Genomic DNA, 27076 nt, shown 5'->3' with positions numbered 1-27076 from the left:
CTCAATACATAAAATGATACATTTGAGAGTGTAGCAAAAAAGTTCAGACATACCCAACATGTCACATATTGTTTATTGTCATGTATTTAATTGCAGTACCTACAATATTGAACAAAGGTTTAAGTAGAACACATCCAAAAGCAATTTTCATTCAACAGATTCACGGGAAAAAATACATTAAATAAGACTGATATGGGTGTTTTCACAGTCTTAACATTCATTTTCTTGGTCAGGTTCCTTTTGGAACTAATCTGTGACTGACAAAGGCAAAATGCAAAGTTTTGAATTGTTGCAGGCTATTAAGACATGCAGCTTACAAGATAAAATGAAAGCAACAGTTGCACTGCTTTGCAATGTCATTTTGTCTAAAAGTAAACCTCTTCAATAGCCACAAACAAATATGTACACCACCGCCCGTTGTTACTGAATATCTTGGAAGAATTTAGGGCTTCTGTCTTCAGAGACACACTGATAAGAAGGCTTGAGTAAGTAAGTACTGTAAGCAATGACTGTACAGCTCTGTAATTGTTGTGAAACCGCAACCTAACAGCCACAGGAAAGAAAAGGAGCAGAGCCAAATGAGGCTTGTCAAACAAGAGTACACTGCTGAAAACGAACAGAGCATTCACTATTGTTTTTTTTGCTGTCCAGTTTTGTAAGGGAAAAATCCACCCGAATGGTAGTATTCTTCTACGGTGGCAACACTGGTTTCTTGAGAAGAAAATCTGGCAGAGTTGAAGGAGTATATTCTATTTTTGTGTTTCTGTGGGCAGCAGTGCAATCAGTCCCAGAGTTCACAATGTCTGAAATAAACCTACAGTAGATCTGGAACTGGGAGATTAACGTCTTCTGAGCAAAATACCTTCACTTTCTCAGAGATTGTGTTTTATCACCTGTGGCACATGGAATCTTTCAGAGTTTAGCTCTTATGTTGATTACATTAATTACAACAATCTAGATCCACAAAATGTTAACGATTTTGAATGATTAATTGATTGATTACATTTATTTTATAGCAAGGTCAAAATCAGATAGGATAAAACACAATAATTTCCAAGGCTTATTTCCATTATTTGGGTAGATGTTTCAGTGTTAGACAATATCCTCAGATAATTGGAGAAATATTGCAAAAATAAGTATATCTATTAAAAGTACGCATTTTTATTAACATATCTATAAATCACATTACCATCACCCTTTCTCCCATTTCTAAAGGACTATGATTTTATCTCACAAGCCTCTTGTGATGTATTCCAATGTTTGTACATTACTGCAGCTCTTTCCAAACTAATATTGACCTGATCCATATGTCCAATATACAAAGGCTGCAGCTCCTAATGGAGTTGCCAATACAAGGTCATCTTCACATTAACACAGGCTGACTATGCAGACTCATGATAAGAGACGGGAACTAGTACAAATCAATTCATATGGTTTTAAAACTTAGTCAGCCTGAATGAGTTAAATTCTAAATGGCTATGTTGTGTACCAATGCCGTATCATTCGGAAATTTTGTCCAAAGTACATTGCCATATCAGGCACTTTGCAAGTCTTTGGCTTTCAGAACACTTTCACAGGGAAAACCCCTTAAGAGCACAACAGGCTGAAAGAGAGGCATCATCTCATTGCTCGTCATAACGTTTAGGCATGGTGTGTTTAGCTCAGAGTGCCATGAGGTTTGTTAACGCTGCATGTCCAAACAAGTTTAGGAAAACAAAACAAAAACCATAGGTTTGTGCAAAGCTTCTATTGTTCACAGTTAAGCAGAAATAAATAAGTCCACTGAATGATTATTAATAGTGCATGCTGGACGGAATATTCAATTCCTAAAACTGAAATAAACCGACGGTTCTGGCTCGTATGGGAAAGAGGCTCTAGTTAAATGATCGTTTTTACAATTCAACGTAAATATGCACGAATCAATGCGGACACTGAAGTGCAAACGAAGCAATAAAACATCCGTCTGAAAACACATCTGTTACATTTGCAAGTTAAACATATCATTCTGAATAGTGGCATCATTGAAAAGTTGTCCAGATATCTTAAGGCATGATAGCCCTTTTCAGCAGGGAGTTTGTCAATCTTCCACTGCTTTGTGGGATTGCTGAACACAGTCATGATGCCTCCGGCCCTCCTATCAGAGGGGCCTTTTGGTTCCTTTCTTAACGCTGGCGTTCCCTCGTTCTCTCTGGGATGGTTTACTGACTGTCAAAACCCAGCATCCTTCAGTATTTGTCCCCTTTATGTGCCCAGCCGGGTCAGCACCCTCCGTTCCCGACTGTGTGATCCCTTTCTTGATCCGTGTGGTCAATGCCGGGCCCCTATGTCTGGGGCCAGCCGCCATTGTGACCCCCTCCTCATTGTGTGGTCCCAGAAGTGAGCGCTCGGACCCGGTGTCGATGAATGGCGTCCTCCAGGAACACTGCCACCTTCTCACTATCCTCCTACACGGCACAAGGGACATTATGGGACTTGTTTTGCTTAAAAATCAAAACCACTGTGATGATATTTCACTGGCTGTTAATCAAGAACAAACAAAGATTGTTTTTATATGTACCTCATTTATGAAGGCGTAGTGAACAAGCTCACTTGCAAGGTCTCTGGAGGTATCAGCTGTAAGCGTGAAATGAAATATTTCAGTTATAAAAACCTGTGATAAAATGAAATGATTATAAGGGATCAGCATGGTGATTCTCCTAATTTGTTTTATTGCCAATCAATCCCATGAAAAGACCAGTGAATCCAAAGCCTGAGATGCTGAGTGGCGTGCCTCTGAATCTTACCTTTCCTAATCACTATGAACATGGGCACAACTGTTTCATTCTTGGTCAATCCGCCACTGAAAATAGTGCCTTAAGAAATGCACTTGAGAAAAGCTTATTTCACCTCTTCATTTGATATGTGGAACGACTACGAGGGTAAGAGACTGACTCGAGCGTTGGTGGTTTTGTTCTTTTCATGGTATTTGTAGACAGCAAGGAAAATATAGAATCCCGCTGCTGAGGTATTAATGTTAACAGCCTTCTTAAAGGAACAGTGGTGGCCAACTTACACGGAAGGATGTCACAGCTGAGCTGCCTATGAAGTTTGTCATCCATCTTCAGAAACAAAGATAGCTGAGGAGGGATCAAAAAGTTTAATCAGTTTACTGCTATTACCGACAGAACTTGTCAAATAAATGTTGTTACAGTAGTGCTATCTTATCTTTTTATGTTGTATGTTCTTGTGTATATTTGCACTGTGGGACTGCCAGAAACGGTATTTCAATGTTCTGTATGTATAACACGTGTGGACACTTTGACAATAAAGTGGACTTTGACTTGAGAATGTTACTGGCAACAATATTCCACAATGCTTTAAAATGGTTTATACTAAAGTAGAAAAAGTACCTGTAATACAATGTGACTCACATGAGTTTTGGTCCCTTCTTCATTTGACTCCAAGTTACAGTGAATCTGAACAACCTACGACACCGACAGACAAACAGGGTCAGTGACTAATGAACCTGAGACATGGTTTCCCTGTATGCAGCCGGATTGTGTAGCTTAACATGTTTTGGACAGCGTCTAAAGGTCTAACCTTCCTTGTCTCGGTCTCCTGGGGTTCAGGAGTCGGGGTCTTGACCGTCTCGACGTGCTCCTGAGACAAGGAGAGGGCACGGGGGACGGGGTGAAGTCGAGATGAAGCAAAGTTCATCAACGGGTAGATCCCATTTCTGGAGAGGAGACAGGAAGTCATGATGATATTCAAGCTACAGTAACAGTAATAAACGGTACCATAGAGTGCGAAGAGTTCCTCTTACTTGACATCCTCCAGAAACTTGTCAAGCTCCAAAGGGGACACATGGGAATATCTGTGGGAGGTAAAGAAATGTAGAGTAGAGTTAGTGTTGGCCATATTCAAGACGAGTAGCCAAAGATATGAGGTGCTTGTGTGAATTTACTTGAGCTGAACTCCCTGTCTGTCATCATGCTTAATCTCCGCCATGACAGCATTGGGGTCAAACGACTTGGTTTTCTCCTCCACACAATTTTCCGGGAGCAAGTCTGTAGATACAAAACAAGTGTTGATTATTTATTAAACTAATTTGACAAATATGTTCATGCGAGTAAAGGTTTCTTTAAAAAATATATATTTTATCTTCTGAAAAAACAGTCGTTCCTTCTCAAAATCAGGTTTTTTCAAACCTTAACGATTTTTTATATTTTTAAGTAAGCACATATATTGTTTAGGAATATTATATCTTTTTAAATATTTAATTAAGATTTTATAATCAAGGAAAACATATTATTACTTAATTTCCTAACCCCTGTAGAGTGGTGCAGGAATGAGTCCTCAAACCTGAAAATGACGTACCACTTCCCAGGTCTCAAAGTCAACATTGTTTTTGAATGTGTTTGTGATATATCACTAAAATAAGGTCAGTTGTTATAACTTACCTAAGAAATGTTGTTCTTGGATAAAAATACATCATAATTACCTCACTGTTGAATGTCCAAAGCTTCTATGCGTTTTTTTTTAAAAAAGTGGTTGCTAACAAGTTAGGAATTTATCCTGCTGAACAAAACATGTTAGTATCATTAACATGTTTTGCTACAGCGTTTGCTTAATATTAGCTCTATTCTGGTTTCCAACAGAATAATCCCATTGCTTTTTGTCGAGGGAGCCCTTTGAATGCTAACTTCCGGGTTACAAAAATACGTCATCCCTGCAGCACTCTATCGTCCAACATTTGAGAGTGATTCAATGGATCTGCTCCGTGTAGCAACGGATACATTTTGAGATGTGCATTGAAGAAAGAGACTCACACTGGTTGTTGATGAGGCAGTGGGCGGCGAGCAGTTTGAGGGAGTGGACTTCAAACAAGACTCGGTGGAACAGAAGGTCGTGAGCTGTGGGACGGAGCTTGGCTTCATGGCGTAAACAGGACTGGGTGAACTCCTGCAGAAAGCAACCACACACTTGACTCCAACACAGGACTTTCATAGTGAACGGTATGACCCAGTTGAGCAATGTCTGTTTAATTTCCTGGCATGTTTCACTGCCACATTCAAAGTCTCTACATGTGATAACAAAAACACATAGAAGCAGGTTGGTATGTGTGTGTGTGTGAACAGTTTATCTCCATGTTTCTGTGGTCGTACTGATGTGTAATTAGGACAGTTTGTATTACGAGACTCACTCTCATAGGAGGGTCTTCCAGGGATTGACCTGCATTGATGATGGCCTCCTTTGAAACAGCAGTATCTCCATTGGCCTGGATTTCCAATACTGCCATCTAGGGGTGCAAAAACTGTGTTAAACCATCCTATATGACACACACATACACACACACACACACACACGCAGGATAATCTTAAAGACCTGTTCTCTCACCTCTAGAGCGCAGATGCCGAACGAGAAAATGTCTATGGCATAATCATCTTCGCTGGCTAGAGGCAGAAATGCAGAAGCAAAGATGAACACAACAATAGCTCTGAGGAAAAGCTTACCCTAAAATTTAAATGCAGTCAGCTTCAGTCTCGTCGCAAACTAATAATTAACCAGTCTATGATTTGTGCAGCTTGAAAAGACGCACACAACATCAAATGTGCCTCATAATATCCTGACAGTCATTATCTCTCTATCTCCTAGAATTACAGTCAATGAAGCACACTGTCCCACAATTCTCTGGTGTGAGAATCTACATCCTGAATTTGACTGAAAACGTGTGGGAATATCAAAACAGAGTAGCTGCTTTGCAGTCTGCGTGCTTAAAGTCACATAAGGCTAACAGGGATTACAGTATTTTGTAAGATTTACATTAATACAAATTATGAGATTTTAAAAGAAATGATAGACAGACAAACTCCATCTCACTTACATCCATATTCTGGAGCGAAAAAATGAAGATTCCTCTGCTCATCTCGATGTTGCCTTGCTTTACCGTGGACGCTGGCATCTGGAAACACTGGTTTAAGATAACACAAAAAGTATATAAACATAACGTGGCACAAATTAAAACATACCCACTAGGAAATGATCTTTTTCTTACCATTAACAAATAGCCGATGCCACACTGTGGGGAAAAAATAAGCATAATTAAGATATATTTTTCTGAATTCTTAAGATGCAGATTTCCACAGCCTGATGTTACAACATGAGTGACCAATGCTGGATGTAGTAACATAAAAAGCCCTGCGGGGAGCAGACCTGAGCCGATCTTGATGAGGCCGTTATGCTGAATGAAGATGGTGTCACACGTCAGGTTGCCATGGATTATTGGTGGATCACAAGAGTGCAGGTAACTGTCAGTAAACAATACAGCGTCTGGTTAATGCGATGGCTGTGATATTAGAACCTTTCATGTTAAAATCCTGGGGAAGAAATCAGTCAGTACCTGAGGGCAGAGAGAATCTGGGTGCACCATCTCTTCCAGGCCTAAAATGTAGATTAGCAGAGCAACATGAGTCCTTTAAAGACACAATCCAAAACTCTCAGAACTAAATAGAGCACTGCTACTACATTTATTTTGCAATTTATTATTTTATGGTATAGATAAAACAGCAAACGGAGAACACAAAAGAGAGTAAAAAAGGAGGATAAAATGTCTAAATAGATTTAGCCACTAGGGTGTTCTGTTACATCATCTCTAATCCTGCAGGAACAGGGATTTGTCTGCAGTACTCAGAGCCGCCACCAGGGGACAGACAGAGCACATGGTACAGTGAGGCCAGAAAACACTAACCTTCACATTCATAGTCTTGTGGTTCTTCTTAGTTTTCTTCAGAAACTGTTTGAGGCTGCCCGACGACATGTATTCTGTGATGAATATAACCTGTGGGCCATTAAGGAGTTGTGTTAATTAACAACTGTGTGTGAAGAAAATCTTTCTGGGGGGGTGGGGGGGTTTAAAAAATGTTGTACCCGCGCCTGGCTCTCCTTCATGTCCAGCCAGTATTTGTGGAACTTGACAATGTTGGGGTGTTCGACTTGCATCAGGTTCTCAAACATCTCCTTGATCTTCTCCTAGAAAAGATAAATCAGAGGGGGGTTCACGTCTTCGACCAAGATAAATACGATAGCAAATGAGCCAAAAAGAAACTTTATCTCTCTATTAATCATTTGGGTAGTTTCCTTGGTCTTTTAGGTGAATTAATTATTAATTTTCTTAACTATTAACTATTTTTATATTTAATAATCTGCAAATACAGTACATCAATAATGAAATTAATCATAAAAGATCTTCAACTTCTCCTGTTAAGAGTTATTTTGGAATCATATGACGTTTTATTATTGTAGAATTCAAATGCATACCAATGGGGAAGTGTAGTAGATCAGATTTTGATTAAAAGATGTTATATACAACAGTATATAGTGCATGTCTTGTCTGTATAGGGAATAAGAGCCACAATACCTCCTGTGCTTTGAACACCTTCTTGTCTGAGAAGAGCACCTCATTCCACACCACCTCCACCCCCTCCTCTGTGTCCATGGCCAGGGAGGCACTCTCCACACCGGGGACATTACCTTGGCTCACCTGCATGGGGCAGACAGAAACACACATAGGACTTAGCATTGTGCTACAGCAGTGACAAGCTGCGTATAAAGCATTGACACATGTAATATAAAGTTGTGTGTCCTTTTAATGAAGGAAAGTCTGGTTTGCCAGCCACCAACTCCAGGCTCTTGATGCTAAATATTAGCCAGCTAGTCGCTAACTGTCTGGTTGTTTGGACTGACCGTATGAAAGCAGTCGGGAAACCAAAGCAGTACAGGGGTAAAAACAAAGCAGCATGGCTCAGATTATACTTCTTTATCATGTCTGAAATGATTGAATGATGTCACCCCTGTTGGGGCTATACAATCTTCTAAAGCTCCATATAATCCATTCACAGAAATCTAACAGTGGCATCATTTTTATTTAATCGAACTCAGTTTTCCATGAATAAGCAAGGAGGGGTCAGTGAATCCATGTACTGAGGTTATGTTGCCAGCTATAACATGATGATGTAGAGTAGCAGGCCAATGGGATGAGCAGTGTGACAAGGGGTAAGAAGGATTATCAGGAGTCAGATAGGGAAAAGTGAGGGGATTGTCGACGAGGGATTTACAGAGATGAAACATGGGCCACATGATGGATGAGGCGGTACTGGAGATAGGAATAAAAAGGAAGCAGAGTGGAGTGTTGTCAAGAGGCAGTGGCTCGGTCTGTAATCTGGCAGACGCAGACAGCCCGGGGGCCCCCTGAGTGTTTATGCAACAGCGACCAATAGCCTAAAGACTGCTTATCCCAGGATATTGCTGCCTCAGCACAGACCTGATGTAACCTCCATGCAGCAGAAACGTATGGTGCAGTGGAGTTTCAAACACTCAACTCAGGATCTGATCTAGGATTTAAAAGGTTGAGCTATGACTGTTATTTGACCTTTTACTCACATGACTAGATTGAGGTCTGACTGAGCAAAAATAGATCCTTACCGACTCCAGGACCACTGACTTCTTTGAGATGTCCTGTTGAGGATCAATAAGTAATGAGTTATGCAGACGGTATAATTATTGATCTTGGTATTGAGGGCTTAAACTGAAAACTCTAAATCAGTGTTACAGAACATGTTCACTCAGGCTGCAAGGAAATATATATATGATATGATGAAGAAGCTGACACAGAGTTTTATGACGGGGTAGGGACTGAACAACTATTATTATGGCTTCCCTCCCCACCTAAATGACTACTTATTACTGCAAAATGCCAACCATTGATAGTTATAACAGAGCTCTACTTGTACCATCCGTCATGACATCATCGCACACTGTGATGAATGCAATCAAAGGACGCCTCTCTCTATCCGGATCAACAGGAGGACGCTTGTTAAAGAACCAAATACGCATAAGACAAACAGTAATTACAACTACCACACATGTTGCTATAAATATTCAGGTTTTATGATCTGGCTTTTCAGTCACAGCCGCAGAATGTTTTGTGAAATAAACCGGCCTCAAAAGAAAGAAAAGCTCCAGTATATGTTGGCTGTGGTTTGTTTATTGCTAAACTTGTACTACATAGCAGCAGTAAAACTATTTACAGACGAGATGATTGATAATCTCGCTACTTCCCTACTCTACAAGAGATGGTAATCTAATTTCTGGTATTAGAGAGCGCAAACACAATCTTTGAATGACCGACAGAAGAAGGAATTCACAAGCTATCAGGGAGGAATCATGTCGGTTTCCCTCTGGCGTCAGGGCTCGGATGGTGTTTATTTTCTCTGGATGTTGAGGAACACTCGGTCCCCTGTCCCACGTCTACATCCCGGGGGTTTAACTGGGTCTGTTGCTAGGTCGTGGAAGCGTGAGACTCGTAAACAACACACCGGATGCTGGGCTTCGATTGGCTGCTAGAAGGGAGGTTGGTTCAGGGAGCGGGAAGGGATTTAAGGATTGTGTGTTTCAAGTCAAAACAACGTCTACTCCGCTGTCGTTACCTCCACAGTTGAGCTGGGTAAAACTGGATTATAAAGACTGTCACACTAACCTCTAATTACCTCACCCACACATGTTTTCACTCGCATGATTCACTTTATTTTGATTTGTAAAGGAGAAAACAGCCAGATACAGAAATACGATAACACGGTTCAATCCCACCGCTGCCTCTTAAGAGTGCATTTTAGAAAAGTAGAACTCCAAATTGACTGTTGAAAACAGCACTTTAATGTTAGAGTGATATCATTTAATTATATTCTTACTTGCAGCACGCCACATCGCCATGGTTGAGACACTATCATGTAGATTCAATTCAAACCACAAATGAAATGCATGATATGCAATAGAATGAAATGCAAAAACAGAAAATAGTAGTTAAAACCGTATCTTGACAGATATTGGTGTACAAATGATTATTTTATACACTCTAAAGTGCCAGTTTATTAGGGAAACCAATCTAAAAGTCATGCTGTCTAAAATTCCAGCAATAAATCCTAACTTAAAAAGGGTTAGAACATTCATTTTGAGTTGAAACAGTTTAAGAGAGGTGTTGATCAAACTTTATGATGACGTGGTTCTGTTGACATGTATTTTGTTGATAGACACACCCTGCCATCTGGGCAGAGCTGACTTTGCTTATGGTTTACCCAACATTTGTACTGGCTACGTCCAAGTAGAGGAAAGTGCACATCTCAGCTGGTTGGACCATTTGCAGTGACAGTTTCACTGCCCGGAATACGGCAGCTCTTTCAGCCTCATTCTCCCCGCAAAGGCATCTTATATGAAAGAGACTCTTTGTGTGAGCCTGTGTGTGGGTACAAGCTTTACAGTGACAGAGATCTTTGTCTGCCAGACGTCAGCATGTCAAACCTTCCTACACCTCATACCTCAACCATGAGCTGATGCATTAATTTGCAGCACATTAATATTGAACAGGTACATTTTATATCACCCCACACTCAAGTCATTTTGCATCACTAGTTCTTGCTAGGTGTCTGTACTGTATGTAAATGAGTGCAGTCTTCTTTCTGTGTTGCTTTGAGCTTTCCTTCTCACAAATTTCACTGGCATCAAAGAGGCGCAGGATCAAAGATTTGGACTGAAGTGCCGCAGAAAATACACAAATTATTTCTAACTCTGCACAAAGAGGAGTGTGAATAAGGGAATAAGATGCACTATTTCAATATAAGATATAACAAACTAAATGACTTTACACAGTAATAGCTTAAACATGATTAAGAGACCCCTCCAGAGTTATCATTTTCTCTTGTCTTTTTATTTAAATGTCTTTGAGTTAAATTATTACTAAACTCCTGACAACTTTTCTCTGTGTTGGAATTCAACAGACACTGGACTGGCCATACATGTAGAGATAAAGATTTAAGAACAATTTGGAGTGGTCTCTTGATTTTTTCCGGAGCTGTATATGGAATAAAAGATAAGTATGAATATTGGCAATTAGGTAAGTGTGTTTAAAAAAAAGAAAATCTGCAGTAAATAAGAAAATATTCAAAGTGTTCCCTTTATTTATCCTTGCCTACATCCCTTATCTCTTCTATGATTCACTGTTCCGCTACACAAATGTGCTAATGAGCAAAAACCACAGCAAGCCAGACTTTACACGCTGCTCGATGAGCCGTCTCACACTCTGTGTTTCTGTCTGGTCAGTGTCGATGGCCTCGAGCCACTGACCGTCTGCTGACCTTCAGCGGCTACACCAGCCGCTCTACAGTCTGCCTACACCTCTCCCTATCTTTGCCGCCCTGGGATGTCAACTGTGCAGCACACAATCAAGTCAGAGTTCCGGATAATGTGTGTGTGTCTGCTCAGCGTGAGGAATAACGTTATGGCACCAGCCTTGACAAGTCAAGCAAATGACAGGAAATGTGTAGCTCAACGCTCCACATTCAGATGACGTCCGCTTGAGAGCCTTTAAATCATCGGGAAAAATGGAGCCTTTCCTCAGATTAATGTCCTTCATATCCCACATTATATAAATCAAACTGCTGCCATTATCCGGAACGTAAAAGGTTCAGCCTCTTTCTAAGGACACACAAGGTCACCCAGGCTCATGAGCTGTTATTAGACAGAGAGATCACCCCCCCCCCTCTGATCACTTCTCACTTGTTCATTTTGCTCATGGAGAAGTTAAAGCTCCCCACTAAGAGGAATGTAGGACAGCAACGCGGGTTAGCAGAGCAGATGGGGACAAAGAGGAGAGTGGCTGCAAAAAAAACCAAAAATAAGACTAAAAAACACAGGGAACGTTTTTCAGGCTCTTCTGATGAAACTTCAGAGAAGAATACTTTCATGTCCTGTTGAGCAGTAATTGTATGACCCATTTAAACAAAAAGGCTTGAATGAAATCAAATTAACCATACTAATAAAAATAAACTTGAACAAAGAGTCAGTCTTGACCAAATCCTGTACTTTTTCTTCTACGAAACTGGGTCTTGATTGTGAAGCTGGCCCTCACAAAAGATTTTGGTTCCTGCAGATACTGCATCTTTCAAATTCAGCATTTGATTTTGCAGCTGTGAGTAATGTCTGTGTCTCGGTCGGTACCAAGGCTTTTCATTTCTGAACACAGTCACGTTGTCCTCGCTGCTATTGTCCCAGAGACAAAGCTGCAGATTTATAGGGCCTGAGGGGAAGAGATGGCAGAACCACAAACTGCATTCAAGAAGTGAGAGCCTGCAGACTGCGATGTGATAAGCATGGGAAGAGTTGGGAAGCCGCCTTACATAAGGCTTTTACCCTTTAACAGTGTTTCCACAGAAATAAGGGCTTCTTCGATGGATGTCTACCATTACTGTGAGTGTTTTATTCCATACGTGCCTGCATGCGTGAAGAAGTGTTTACACTACAAGTCAAAGGTGTTAATAAGCATCCTCAAATGTAAGGTTGTTGAGTACAGAGAAGTCACGGAACAAAAGTTGTGAGTTGAACTATTTAAGAGCTTCAAATCAAAATCCTAATTACGGTGCCCTGGTTCGTAAATAGTCCAAAATATAAAGATATTTAATTTACAATCCTATAAAGTTGGGAAATCAACGGAAAACAGCAAATATTCCCAATTAAAATGATGGAATGATTGCTGGTGCATTCATTTCTGGTGCCTGACTATTTGATTAATCAACTTATCATTCCAGAACTAATCAGAATCCAGCTCTACTTGAACCAGGGCATCACTGTGATAAATCTGAGCACTGCGACCTCTCTACTGTGAACTCTGAGCATAGCCATGGCCTTGTCAAACCCATGAACCTCCCGGGAGCCAGAGATTGCTCAATGAGCTGAAAGTATGGTGGCCCTGAAGGCTCAATGATCTGCAAACCAATGCGCATAGACACAACACCAGCGAGTGAAGAATGATCTTCACCACTGCGAGAAAAATGCAAAGCAGAATGAAAAGCGGAAAGCCCCATTGCCCTTCAAACACACACAAACGCATGCTTAAACATCCACACACACACACCTATTATTTTGACCAATCAAACATTCTTGTCTTTCAAGTGGAGAGAAAGCGCCCACGGTCAGGCTTTATCTGCATAACCACAGAGTGTGTTTACTCATTTTACTGCTTAATAAAAGGCATTTACGGGATTAAAGGAGTCATTGATTTTCCCACCTTTGACAAACCAGACATTGTTTGTACGAGAAGGAACTTGGCACAATAGAAGTGTATAGCATCTCGGCTCACAGACACAACTATGACAGATCAGAGAGAATAGGAAAGGCCTATGTTGCACAAGAAACACTGGCTTATCATCACACCTCAGCAACCACCTGGCTCTCCTGTAACATGGAGGTTAAAACTGCATAATGTGGCAACATGAATCACTAACAGGCTCCGTTATCGCCGGTATTCTCTGTTCTAGTGTTTTACCCTCAAACAATCGCTGAAAGTTATGCAACATACTAGTCATTTATCATCCATCTAATCACTCTTTGTTTTCTGATGAGGGGGGTGCTGATTATACAGGAGGAGAGTAAGAGTGGGGGAGGTCAAGAGTCCTTCTCACAATGTCACAACCACATCATAGGTTTAATTTATAACAAAGATCAAAGGGAGTTATTCATCTGTGCCTCATTTCACATGAACTCTAGTCAGGCTTTATTCCATAGCATTCTTGTTTGTTTTAGTCCTATGCCCAAATATAACATTAAATGACTTGTTAAATTAAATGTTTCATCCTCTTGTGATCCTCCTTACTTGTGGTTTCGAGTGTTGTCTGTTTATTGCGTTTAAAAGTATATCTTTGGTGATAAATCAATCAATTTTGGACGTGCTGAAACAGTATCCCACTGAAGTCCGTGCCTCACTTTCTCTCCCGCAGCACAACAACACTCAGGATCATCCCCTCGCACCAGACGTCCTGAGGTAACCGCACAGCTTCTACCTTTGATCCCAAAACTCCCGTAAAGTGCTCAGTCATAACTGTAGAAAATCTGTATGAGTCACCGCCGCCTTTTTTCCCCTCGTCTCTCAGGGATTGATTAATTGCTGCTTACCATGCTCACAATTAACACAGACACACACAGCGAGAGACAAAGGCGTGTTGATGGATAACACAAACATCTCTCTTATAAACTTCCGTGAGACGTTACAGCGTCTGTCGGAACAGGAAGATGTTCTGCCCGGTCCCAGTGTCCGGTCTTGCAGACTCACTGAATCAAGTCCAGAATGGTTTTGTTTTTTTCCCACGGTGAGAACAGTTGTTGAAAGCTCTCCGAGACTTTTTCCATCAGTCTGCGGTTAGTGGTGGAATGGAGCTGCATTTACCTACTGTAATTACCAGAATACTGCATTTGTAATCCACTACATTTACTTTTTACTCCACTGTTCTTTGACGTAAAGAAAGCAACATTATAATACTCAATTTGAGCCTCACGCTTGCCACATAAATGTCTGTTATTTCACAATGTGTTGTTTCATTCGATTTTGCAGCCCAAAGCACTTGATCCCGTCGTCTAAAGTTTGGGAGGCTTCAGTGTTTAGGGCTGGGGGGAACATTTGTATAGTGCCGCCAAGTCCCAGCTAAGCATCTTTTTAACATTCCCTTAGCTTCACCCTCAAACTCACTCACACGGAGAGTTTTGCAATTGCTTAAAAATAATCTGCAAACAGTTCTTGGAATGGAAGTAGCGTTTTCAGATAAAAAGATGGTTTCGACCTGACACTGGCCGCCTTCCAGTTTCCCTAAAAACATGTGCAAATTGACTGTGTTCTTGGAGAAGCTTAACAGGGTCTGGCAAAGTCTGCCTGAGTCTTAAAGCTCTCCATAAAGCGGGGTAATTTCTGCCCACTGGATTACCCAATTCATGCTTGTTAATCAGCACACACTGCTTGCTTCATTGCTACTACATACCCAGTGGAAGAGCAATATGTTATGTGAACTCCTACTGCTCCCCCCCCCCCCCCCACCCCAAGTAGAGGTTACTGTGGTACAGCTTTCCAGCATGCATGCGGGGTGACTCCGGGTAACAGCTCAAAGGAATTGGCAAACAGTGCAAAGGGTTATTGAGTGTTTGCCACAGCGGCGAGCAAGCAGCTTAAAGCTGGGTCTGAGCGCGGCAGCAGTTAGCTGGTGCATGTAGGACTAGCATTAGCTCGTAACACTCCCATTACCGGAGGCAGGAGCAAGGAAACAGGATTGTCGAGCAGAAGGAACCACTTAGGGGTGTGAGTACAAGTTTCTCGGCCTCAATTAGTCAATTGGCTGATATTGAGCTTGTTAAAAAAAACAGGCCCAATGTGGAGGAAGGCTGAGGGGAAAGTAGATATGAGTTTGATGACGGAGCAGAAAGAGCAGTGTTTATCATGCAGTGTTTATCTTCCAGGGGGGGTTTAAGCTGGAAAGTGAGAGCTAACCTGAGCTGGCTCTTCAGCACGTGTTCAAACAAAAGCCTGTTGGCAGACATGCGTGGAGACAGCAAGAGGCTTTTTCTGTGCGCTGTTACGTAACCTTACAGACAAAGCTCAAGGGGTGTGTCTGTGAAAGCACCACGTGGGGGGTTAGTGTGTTTATCCAGCCCTCAGCTACCTGTCCACAGTTTTTGCACAAGACATCAAGAGCTACAATGTGAGTTGTCAACACCAGGGCCGCAGACAGGCGATACAATACAATCCAGGGGGGTCAGAGAGAGTAACAGATCCATGAGCGAGGGTTTATCCGGAGCCCTTTATAATAGCAGGAGATAACAGCAGCAATTATTTATCTCTTGCTGTGATGGACAGAGGGTAAACAGGAAATTAAAAGGACATGACTTCTGTGTTAGGCTGCTATAGCTGTGCGTGAGTATGGGGGGCTTTAATTCACCTGCTCCATATCTAAGGAACCAGCCATCTTTACTGATTGAAGGCTGCGGGGATGCATTTCTGAAACCAAGACATTCACATTCTGAATGCAAATTAGGGAGCGTCTGACACAAGGACAACAGCACATTTACGAGGGGGTGGTTATCGGATTTCTGTTGCTGGAGCACAAGATTTAATTTCCGCTCAGGAGGAGAAGAGCTGTTAACCAAGGGGCCTCAAGCAACAGATCTGGAGTAAACACTCATACAGCTTAGATATATAATGCATGTGTGTGTGTCATCTGTTATCACTTTAGAGGGAAGTGCAAAAGTTATTGCAATTTGCCTAAAGCAGGATTTCTAAAACCCTTGCATTAAAATATAAATACATTTACAGCAAATATATAAATGCTAACCACATACAATAAGTTCCCTTCACATTTAACCTTAATACAGAAAGTCTGTTGCCTTCCTCCACCATGTCCAATTATTGCTACAACCCATTTCATGTGCATTTTTGAGGCACACACACAAAGGATGTCAATATTTGGCTTCAAAGGTCAAGATAGGAGTTGATAAAGGGAGGAATTAAATAATAACCCTTTGGAACCGGCACACACAACTTTTTCATATCAGCTGGTCAATAAAGTGAGGATAACTCCCCTTTGAAGTGTGAAAAGCTTGTGTATATGAGACATCATCGGGCATCCCTCCTTTATTTATAGTTTAAACACAAAAGTCTTTACAGAAATAGTGGTGTTTATAGAGGCTTTAGCCAAGCTATTGGCACCTGCCTGATGCAGGTGGAGATCTCAGGTGGGTGTTCTTATTGTTTGAAGTCATAAAACATACCAGAGCTGATCTGAGGAGGGGAAGAACCTTGGCCTTGGCAGAGAGAGTGTTTGAAAGGACCAATATCCAGCTGACCGTACGCACACCTTTAATGCGGTCACAGACTCATGCTCTTTGTTACAACAGTACAGAGAGGAACTGGACTGAGTCAAAAACTATTTTTATACGCCACTGTGTGTCAGGGTCACAAGACAAAGCGTTGCATGTGAACAGGGAAATTCCCTCTGTCCTGATTTAGGTGTTTACATTCTGTCTGGATACGATGCCTACATTTCCGTACTGATATCGAAAAATGCACTCCAAGAACTATCAAAAAATATATTTCAATTCATTTGACGAAACGATCATTTTGACAGCAGCTTTACTTGGATAGTTTTCAAATTTTCAGAATGCCAATTTCAGCTACTTATTGTTCTGATTCACGCAGAAAGTACTTTTTTACTTTACATGGGAGGATAGGAGTGTCCCACTGGTGCTCTTCTGGACTTATGTGATGTCACCGAGAAATATCAATCTCACAGTTCAGTTTTTTTTTTCTTACAATCCATTTCCTTTGATTGCAAACAAATGATCTAACACTAGACACTGGTAAATTAAGATCATTTAATAATGACAGCATTAAGTTCAAATAGGACTGTCAGGAATGCCAGAATCCTCATCAGAAATGATTGATGCAAGAAATCTAAACAATTAAGTTTGTGCTGCAAAAGTAAACAATCATTTCCACACAGCCATGTGAGAAGATGACTCTAGGAAACAGCTGTCTTTGAAACATCTTGCCTAATGTGTGTAAAGCATCCTTTAGTAATTGTGAGGCCTTCCTCAGAGGCATCATGTGATGTGAACTACTATGACAGTGTTGTGAAAGCCTGCGGACATGTCAGTCATTCCTAGAGGATTCCTTTTCATGCCACAACCCTGACTGACTTCAAGATATTACGGGCAGCTCCACTCCCAGAGCTTGAGTGGAAAACGCTGACAGAAACCTCTCTGTATCTCCCATCAGATCTGATGACCCCACTGGAGGCCTCGCAAGCCGAGCTGCTCACATTTCACTACTGGTAAGAGTCCCTCAAGATTGCATAATCACTCAGCTACAGATAGTAACAGGCGCTTCCATAAGTTACTTTTATTACTGAAAAGTCAGGCTTTGCTTGATAACCCCCTCCCAACCCTGCAACACAGCAGCGCGTGGATTAAACCGCATAACATTCTGTCTGAAAACTGTCATTTCTGTCCATGGTTCTGCTTGGTTAAATAACAAAAGCTAACAGCTAGCGTTAAAGGGTTCCATCGTGTCACATTTTGATGCGTTTAGGCTTTATTCAGTAGAGAAGCGTTCACATGTCATCTTGTAAAATACAGTCCTTTTGTGAGAAACTTCAATCAATGTATTGAAGGTGATGTTTTTATAGCAACATAGCAGTAGATGTTGTACTCCCTAACTCTAATCATTTGAATGGTGTGTTTTTATGTAAATAACCGCTATAGACGACAGTAACTAAGTGAAAGATTAGTATTTTATATACTAAGGTTTGTACCGATTGGAAGCGCTGACCTTATTTTTTCGGATAGGTTGTGAAAAGTTACTCTGGAGCCTTAGACTCTAAAATACAATAAATAGGTTTAAATTGAACAGATACTGTTATGATTCAATTCAGTTCGACCAATAAATGTGTGATTATTCTAAAAAGATGTGTTATTATGTCTTTAATATATATACACTTCTACTAAAAAAGCGTTATGAATCAAATTCCTTCATTAATTGATCGAGATAAATCAGCAGAATACTGAATTACTAAAATAACTGAGCCCTAGATGTTAATGCTTGAAGTACGGCCTGTTCATGACAGAGCCTTATAGGTTGAACACCATCTGTTCTGTTGTTGACTGTAATGCAGCTCACACCACAGCTTAAAGCTCACAAAGTGTTGCAGTGGACCTGACACAAAGCAGACCTTTATTTAGCCTATGGAAAGTATGTGATGTTTCTGTCAAAGCCGAAGCAGAGAAACACTGCTAGCACGTACACACAACTGTTGGCTTTGTGAGTTGTATTTTAGAAAAAACAGGTTTATGTAGGTTTTTCAGCTGTTGGTATTATTGGACTGTTCATTATTATGTAAATGTGGAAACAAGCAAATAAAAGAAGTATTTCGAGGAGACAAATGATTAAATGAAAGGATGTTTTGAGTATATGACACCGTTTGTTCATTTGAGGCCTTGAATGAATAATCTGCAGGGAAAGTGGACACAGGATTCTCATTTAAATATCTTGCAAATACAACGCTTTGTCCTTTTCTTTGTTCACCTGCAATGAAGTTAGGATGCAGCTGCAGCTAGCACACTTACTCGCAAATGAACTCCTGGAATGCGCTCAATATTACAAGCTGGTGATAACAGTGTATGGACATTTGCTTCAAGCCGGAATAGCATCCTTGTCTAGATTCTGACCAATGAGCACTTTAAACCCTCATGCAGGTGCTGCTTGCTGCTGTGTTTGATAAACAGGCCTCCACGATGCCTGGGTGCGTGTGAAATAGCAGCATGTACACATCAGAAAGTATTCCCCCGAGCTCAAGAGCAGCGTCATAGATAACAGCTGGCTTTTGTAAACAGCGTGGCAACAATATCTTTCAATTTTCCAGTTGACTGAAAGCTTTGTAATAAAGGTCAACAATGACAGCCACAAAATGCACAGATGAGAATAGCATGCTGTCTCTAATGAAATCTGATCGACTGGGTGAGAGACGTCACACATGAGAAGGTAAACAAAACAGCTCGGTCAAACCCTTCATGCGGACAGAGAAGACGAAGCTACTATTCTCACACCAGAGGGGCAAGTTAATATGGAATAAACTTTTGTCACACAGACACAACTATACTTCCATCCCAGAGGAACACATATATCTTTCTAGATGCCAATCTATGAAATAGTTCCCGATGTATTTAAATTTAGACCAAAGTGGTCAATAACAACATGGCTCTGCCTAGAATCATATTGCTAACGTGGCTGAAAACAACCGAAAATCAATGAACATCTGCATGGATCATTATTTTGTATTCTAGGAATGAATGGGTGTTAATGTGTTTCCTACGAAAGCCTTGAGCAACAGGCGTGGATGGCCGCTGTTGGCAGAGCGTCCGGTTTAACAGGTGGATCAAAGCTGGCTGTCCCTGCTCTGTTTCCCCTCCAGGGAAATCTGAGTGGATGTCATTCCTCATAGGGCAGCTGTCAAAGCAGCAAACATGCCGACACTGCAGGATTATTAGGGAGTATGAGTCATTACGAGGATCCCCTCAGGAGAGGCAGCGCTTACTGCAAGCCACAACTTGACACAGGCTTAAGAAGGGCAATGCTCTGGGTTTGTTTGATCAGTTTAATGGCTTGTTTTTAACAACCAAAGACATGGAAAGCATCCCAAAAACAGCGGGGGGTTTAAACGCGCACGACATACGTCACATTTGCTGTGAGGTGATGATTGTTGGACGTCCAGTTGGCTGTAGCTAATAAGCCTCTGATTGTCAAGGCATTACATCACTGAAAAAATAATGGGATGTTCTCTGGTGTACCTCATTTGACTTTCAATATGAAGACATCTTTCTGGGCTTCGGAAACATTACATAGGCATTCTTCACACTTCACAGCCTCAATCATTATTGAGAAACAATCTATGGATGTATTGATGAGGAATAAAGTCCATCAGCTGTAGCATTATAGTCCCAATAACACACTAGCAACATCACATGTCTAACGTTATGGTTATTTACCCAGGTTACTGCTATGGATCGGCCATCATTATTTCCAAATTTAAACCTTCTGTCAAAATATCTTCTGTGTAAAAGAGACCTATTGCAATATCAGTTTTTTTAAATTGCTCACACCTGGCTGTACGTACTGTGTGTTATTACCTCAAGTTTGTCAATCCTGGCACATGAATGTGAGCACTAACACATGTATGGGACTTTGGTTAACACTCAAGAGCAGAAAGCAGCATCTGCACACCACCCTCCACCTCGCATATTCGACTGAGCTTGAGAATTCACGCCATGACACAAAGCAGAGTGGCAAAGCAGATTGGAAATAGATGATGGAGCAATTACTGGAATGGGAAGTGTGCTGTTGGTGCTCTGCAGTGCAAGGATGGGTGGGAAGTCACTTCTGGGGATCTACCACATTACAACGGCGAGCCAAGATCACAAGGGGTCAGCGATAATCCTCTCTCAAGGCTGGACCTTAATAAAAAAGAGCCAAGTGTGACAGGTCAAGGTCTGCTGTGTCCCTGGTGGATGTAACTCCAACTGTGATACCATGACAGATAATCACTCTTCAGACCATTGGACAGGAACTATTCCAAGGTTTACTCCAAGGTGACCATGGAGTCTGTCAGTTAGCTGTGGACTACAACTCGAGCCCTGTTTTTTCAGCCTATATCGGTTTACATTTTAATATCTTGGCACCAGTTCCCGTTGACGTTTATCCCAAAGACACAAGACAACTATCACATGACTTTGATAGGGCAATAACACTTAGAGAAGGGGCCAATCCCAGGAAAGTTCTGGAGTTATCAGAGTTTATTGCTGAAATATAATTACATGCTCAGGAAGTGTGCCTAGAACCGATTCTAACTATGTGTGCTCTTGTGCTAGATTTGACTTTGATACAACTCTGAGCAGGAGTTACATTTTTTGCATGAATTGCCTAAATCAGGCACTAAGGGTTTAAAATATCATAAGTGTCAGATGAGTCGTGTGTCACAGACGATGTTTACATGTAAATAAGCAAGCTAAATCAGAAAGCAATACAATAACCGTTACTTTTAGAACCACTGCATGCACCTCTCCCTTTTACCTCATTCACTACATTTGTCATGTAGCGCCTCATGGTTTGAAACCTCAGGTAAAGAGCATTCAGTATTTGCATATTCTGTGCAACTGCAGTTTTTGCCAGACTCATATCTCAACAGGAATACTGTGTGAGTCACTGAGTTGTCTTTGTAAAATGACGTGGGTTAGCAGGGACATCCACATTCACAGATGTCTCAATCAGAGGATACGTGCAATTAGCCATGTGCACACAAACAGCAGCATTGCTTTCCCATATCACCAGCACCCCTAAAAATCAGAACTGGGTCAAGAAGGAAAAACTGACTTTAAACCCTTCCCTCCTGAGAAAACAGCCAGGCAGGCAACAATACCATGTGGCGACCATGGGACGGCAGGCTGCGTTTATTGTGATGCCAGAGCTGAATAACAGATATGGCAGCGTGTCATCTGAACTTTCGCCCACTGACTTAGTTACTGAGTATTCATGTGCATTTCATGCCTGCCGCTCAGCCACACCCAGGCCAGCTGGATGGAGAGCTGTCTGACACTAATGCATCAAAACAAGGCGAAGTTCATGGATTGATTTGTACTATACACATATACCAAAACAACTTAAAGTAGATGTATTCCTCTTCTTCAGATTATTTTGGCAACAGCTATTGGCTCAGCTTGTCCCTGCAGAGATAACGTGACATTGGTTTATTTTGTTCTTGTGTAAAACCTTGTGACTGACGCAATGGTTCGCTTCTTATTCTCCAGTTTGTTTTTTTTTTAAAATGCTTATTCAAGACTAAATGTAATGACAGATCGCTATGAAGGATATCTAACATGCTGATCATAAGCTCATCAAATGCTGCAATTAATTGATGTATCAATGATTACACGTGATAATCAATCAATTCATAGACAAACCCATAAGTAACATTCACTAAATGTAGAACGTTTTTGCATAATGAGTTGATGTAATGAAGAATAGTAGAATATAGTTGATCCCACTGAACATGCAGTCATGTTATATTAAATAGTAAACTAATGTATATCAGAAAGTGATTGCTATAGTCTGATACGGATTTTTCCATAGCATCCATTCCTGAATGACTGATGCTCTCAGTGGGGGGTTAATGGACATGTGACAGTACAAGCAGCCCATATGGGTGATCGATGGGTGGAAAAACACCGTGCAGGATGTGTTGGAGTGCACGGCAGCACAGAAAGAGAGTGAGGTCAGGTGGTCCTGCTGCTCATAGGACGCCATGTGTATTCGAGAGATAACTTTCAACTTAAATGTTCAGCCTTATCTGGAGCTGTTAGTGAAGCCGACGCCCGCTGCTTAAAACAAACTCATTTAGATGTCTTTTTCCTTCTCTCAAATAACAAATCGACTTTTACATATATTCCTCGGAAAGGGTTTAGCAGCTGGGTATGTCAGAAACTGCGTAGCATCTCATTGTCTTTAATGTTAGCATTAAACAAATATGGGATTATTTCTGGGTGACAAAGCCTGGGGCAAGGACACTGGGTTATTTGTCTTAATGCAGCTAATGTATTGTCTGGACAAGTGCTGACATTCACATGGAAAGGTGGCAGAGTCGTAAATAAAGTTGTAGATAAAGACAGTTAGGGACTTCCCTATGTCCTCTCCGACTATATTAAAAGTGAAATAAATCGCCCTGTTATTATTTCCTGCCACAATCACACAGTAGCAATGAACTGCTCCACCTGCAAATTAGCCCCTTCCCATGTTATGTGCACCTGCTGGGAATGAAAAAGAAATGAAGAGGGTTTTTTTGAATTGTCTGTCAATTAGGATATGGGGTGTTGTGTTTTATAAGGGTTCTTAATGCATCTAATAAATCAAATAACATCAAGCTGAAACAAGTGGTTCCATTTTGACAGAAAATGTATCTGCAACTATTTCGATTATCCAAAAACCATGTTGGAATACTTAATATTTTCGGGTTCCAGCTTGTCAATTGCAAGGATTTTTGTCATTGTTGTGTTTGAGGCAATACAGAATGATTACTTTTGGAGTATAAGTCAGACAATAATCTACTTTGAAAAGCATTCTCAGCATTATCACTATTTCTAACCCAAAATAATCAAACATAATTCATTAAATCATTTCAAGAATTAGGATAGTCTCCCAACATAACATGTTTATCAATAATGAACACGTATTCAATCATCATCCTGTCAATTAAATGTCAGAAAATTCACATTTGTAAATAAAGCACGAGTGTAGAAGTTGCCACTTTTATCCACCTAACAGTCCAACACCCACTTGAACATAAATAATCACTTTGAGGAAGCTCATTTTTTGCAGTTGACTGTAGTTGGTTCCCTCTCCTGCTTCCTCTCACACCTGCATACCTTTTATGATACAACTGAATGCAATTGAAGGTAATAAAGCGAAGCAGTCAGACTTACTTTACACGCCCAAAGTAGGCTACGTGAGTGTGATTTACAACCCTGCAGACTATCATAAATCCTGTGTTGGGATTCGGATCCTACATACAAAGAAACGTGAATAAACAGCAGTGGCGGGGTGGACACTATGCCTGTCACATTGAAATACACTGTATGTGGGCTAAGCAAATAAAAGGAGAGATTTATGGTGGAAGGGTGGAAAACCTCACGGGGCAATAAAAGCATCGGCCTGGCTTGGAAGAATTGCATAACCAGCATTCAGAGAGGCCGATTGATTGGAATATTTCCTGATCAAAAATGAGATGTTTTTAAAGGGAACACACACACTCATAGTCTGACAGACAGACAGACAGACAGACCAACCTGCTCTTTCCGTTTCTGCCAGCGGCCGCACGGGCTCTCCTCCAAGATCTCGCTCTCATCCTCGCTCTCCTCTTCCTTCCCCTCCGACCCTGATTTCCTCTCCGGGACGGACATCGTCATTGTAACGCCGTATATTTCCAGATTACAAACCCCCTAAAAGACCCTCTTCTACCTCCTTTCTTCCCTGGGATTTGTCGATCAGACGAGTCGAGACGGTCCTCCGCCTGTCTGCGCAGTGAAGACACCCCCTCCCCTGATGACAGCTGCCGCTCTTAGCCCTCTTGGCGCTCAAAACATCTTGCAGAGAAAACTGATATTGCCTAAAACAAGCGCTCCTCAGTCTGTGAGGAACCCCCGCACCTCCTTCAGATAATAGCTAGCAGTGTAGGCTACACATTGCAGGCTCGCTGGGCTGAACTGACGGTGTAAACATGTATCCCAGACTTCACGCGCCCCATGCAAAATAGGTTGCGAAATGTTTTTTTTTTTATCTGTCCGTTCACACTGAAGCGCCGCAGGAGTGGAAGCTCGGTCGGTGGTGTAAAATAATCCCTCCTGAGACAACTGCGCTCATTCCCTGCCTCGTTTATCGCCTGTTTTATAGAGGAGACTTCATTTTTCGACTGTCTCCTGCACGCGACGCTGTCTGTGTTGTCGTATGTGAAGCCGCGGCGCGAGCTCCTTCCAGGCACGGTGAGCAGAGAGATGGGGCGCAATACCGTAAAGTGTCCCGTATGTGCGCACAGGATTTTACGTTAAACCTTTCTGGGAGATGAAGTAAACAATGTTTAAGGACGAGCACCACCTCACCTACCACGACTAAGTTACAGAGAAAGATATATATAGTTTGCTATATTTTATTTCACTTTATATTTTTGTCTTTGCATGTCCAGGTCCCGTATTGGTTTAAGTTTATTTTGGGAAAAATTATTTTCTTCTTTCCTGTTTTGTGAATAATACAGCACACACCCAAACCAACAAAACCTGCTTTTAGACTCACAGCACTCCAATTATTACTAATACCAGAACCTAAACCAGAACAGGGCGGGATGACCTGGCTGTTTTATGTGTCAGTAGGAAAAAGAAAGGCTCTTTGTGCCTCAATAAAGAGGGCCTGTTAGTCTAAGAGGCATGCCTTTAATTAACACAGACATTAATGCTGAACAGACTAAACTGCACAAATAAAAAATCCTAATTATGAATGCATTGACCAAGCTCACGTAGCAATACATACAAATAAGTAATAACAGATTTATAGAAATATACAGCTATATAAAAACATTGCCACCAACTCCCAGGGACCCTGAAAGCCCCAGATTCAAGGCATCAATAATAATAATAATAGTAAAAGTCTAAATGTAATATCCCACCATGCAGGATGTTGCAGCTCTGTCTTGTAGAGGTGTCCAATATATAAAGACATATTTTGAGGACCTTAATTAATTTTACCCCCTGAGAAAAATGTGTGTTTAATTAATTTACTACAAACTAATTTTAGCATAGAAAACCATGGTAGTATTAATTCAGTCTAGGAGGTCATCTCTGGGCATTTATTGAAGCTGTGATGTCTGATGTGTCAACTGTACGTCATATGTTGGCCAGGTGACATACAAAGCACACAAAGCAGGAGATGGGTTTTGCCATGAGGAAAACTATGATTCGAAAAAGTCTACAAATCATTGCAACATTTTTATACAATAAATATTAAAACATAAACTATAGAAGAAATGTGAATTGTTTATAGAGATATTTCTGAGAAGTGTAAGACAGAAAAACATATGCCACTGGCAGAACCCTAACCCTAACACCAGTGGAGAAGGTCATATCTGACAATCCTGAAACCCCTCAAAGCTTTAACCAGCGACATTGCAGCTTATCTATATTTGGTATAACTTTGAGCCCCATCCAGAAAGAGTATGTTACTGGGGCTGTATTAAGCAGAGGTTTTTGATTACAGAGTAAGAAGTGTTTTAGTGTTAACCTTGTTTGCCATCTAGTGGTTGTGCTTTAACAATACAATAATCACACAAGTCATTATGCAGGAATTTAGGAGAACACTGTAGAACCAGGGTACATATTCCAACATTAGGTCTCAATGAGGAGCAAGTTGGTTTGAGATCACTGTGTTAATGTGTACTAGATATTTCTGTCAACCTTGCAAATGCAAATACAGGAGCCTTTTTATTTAAGTACACTAAAGATGTGCCTAAATTCAGCGACTACATTCTCTGAAGGAACGATGAAAGAATCTTCTCTTTTAAACTATTTAATGATTTTATTTAGCCTCTCCAGGTGCAGTAAACTCCCCAATCACATGTACTCATATATAGACATATACTTAAAAAATATTCTATATATAGTTTGCCATTTTTGTAGATGTCTGACCAAATGTACAGAGGACATTAAATACACATTTTTTGAACACCCCTCACCAAGCGTCTGTAATGTTAAAACAACATTAACGAGCACCATGTTATCTGTACTGTGCTGTTGACAAAGGGGGGCCCTACGGGGGCCCCAAAGGGCAAAAATGCAGTTTTGCACTTTTATGCCTCTAACTTGACTGTGGAACTAAATAAAAGTTTGGATGTAATCACAGTTTATATAATTATCACTTTCTTCTTCTATTTTTAGAGCACAGTGCTCACAGAGAGACAGAGTGCCAATTCCTCTCACTGTTAATGAGATTTACTCTTGGCACAAGGAGCAGGGGAATGACAAAGGCGCTGTCTAGACAAACTATATCTAGGACACAAAACAGTCTCCCAGAAATGGAGGGAACAAACCCAATGTGAGCCCCGAACTAACATTATTTATTGTACATGATGTTTTCTGTATGATACAG

General features: G+C 41.0%; 1 protein-coding gene across 1 annotated transcript; it reads right to left on the bottom strand.

Moving 5' to 3' along the window:
• Positions 1-59: 59 nt before the first annotated feature.
• Positions 60-24927, bottom strand: nrbp2b (nuclear receptor binding protein 2b). Its single transcript, XM_063912783.1, has 18 exons — positions 24232-24927; positions 7397-7519; positions 6907-7008; positions 6728-6817; positions 6380-6420; positions 6193-6287; positions 6035-6058; positions 5864-5950; positions 5377-5432; positions 5183-5278; positions 4809-4941; positions 3944-4046; positions 3803-3853; positions 3580-3715; positions 3411-3464; positions 3053-3116; positions 2558-2613; positions 60-2444 (listed from the first exon to the last, which is right to left on the bottom strand). Exons 1-18 carry the CDS (start codon positions 24349-24351, stop codon positions 2358-2360), a joined length of 1518 nt encoding a protein of 505 aa, XP_063768853.1. The 5' UTR covers positions 24352-24927; the 3' UTR covers positions 60-2357.
• Positions 24928-27076: the final 2149 nt, after the last annotated feature.

The sequence above is a fragment of the Eleginops maclovinus genome, chromosome 21, assembly GCF_036324505.1.
Source record: "Eleginops maclovinus isolate JMC-PN-2008 ecotype Puerto Natales chromosome 21, JC_Emac_rtc_rv5, whole genome shotgun sequence".
Classification (NCBI taxonomy): Eukaryota; Metazoa; Chordata; class Actinopteri; order Perciformes; family Eleginopidae; genus Eleginops; species Eleginops maclovinus.
Note: the sequence above shows the minus strand (reverse complement) of the source record. Positions and strands in the feature narration are given on the sequence as shown.

What these genes read in the sequence shown, in the direction of transcription:
- nrbp2b (XM_063912783.1), bottom strand. Translation starts at nt 24,351, where the DNA reads ATGACGATGTCCGTCCCGGAGAGGAAATCAGGGTCGGAGGGGAAGGAA. An exon ending in TGAAGGAGAGCCAGGCGCGG is followed by an intron (nt 6,818 to 6,906) that starts GTACAACATTTT and finishes AATGGCCCACAG; the next exon opens with GTTATATTCATCACAGAATA. An exon ending in CCTCATCAAGATCGGCTCAG is followed by an intron (nt 6,059 to 6,192) that starts GTCTGCTCCCCG and finishes TTTTCCCCACAG; the next exon opens with TGTGGCATCGGCTATTTGTT.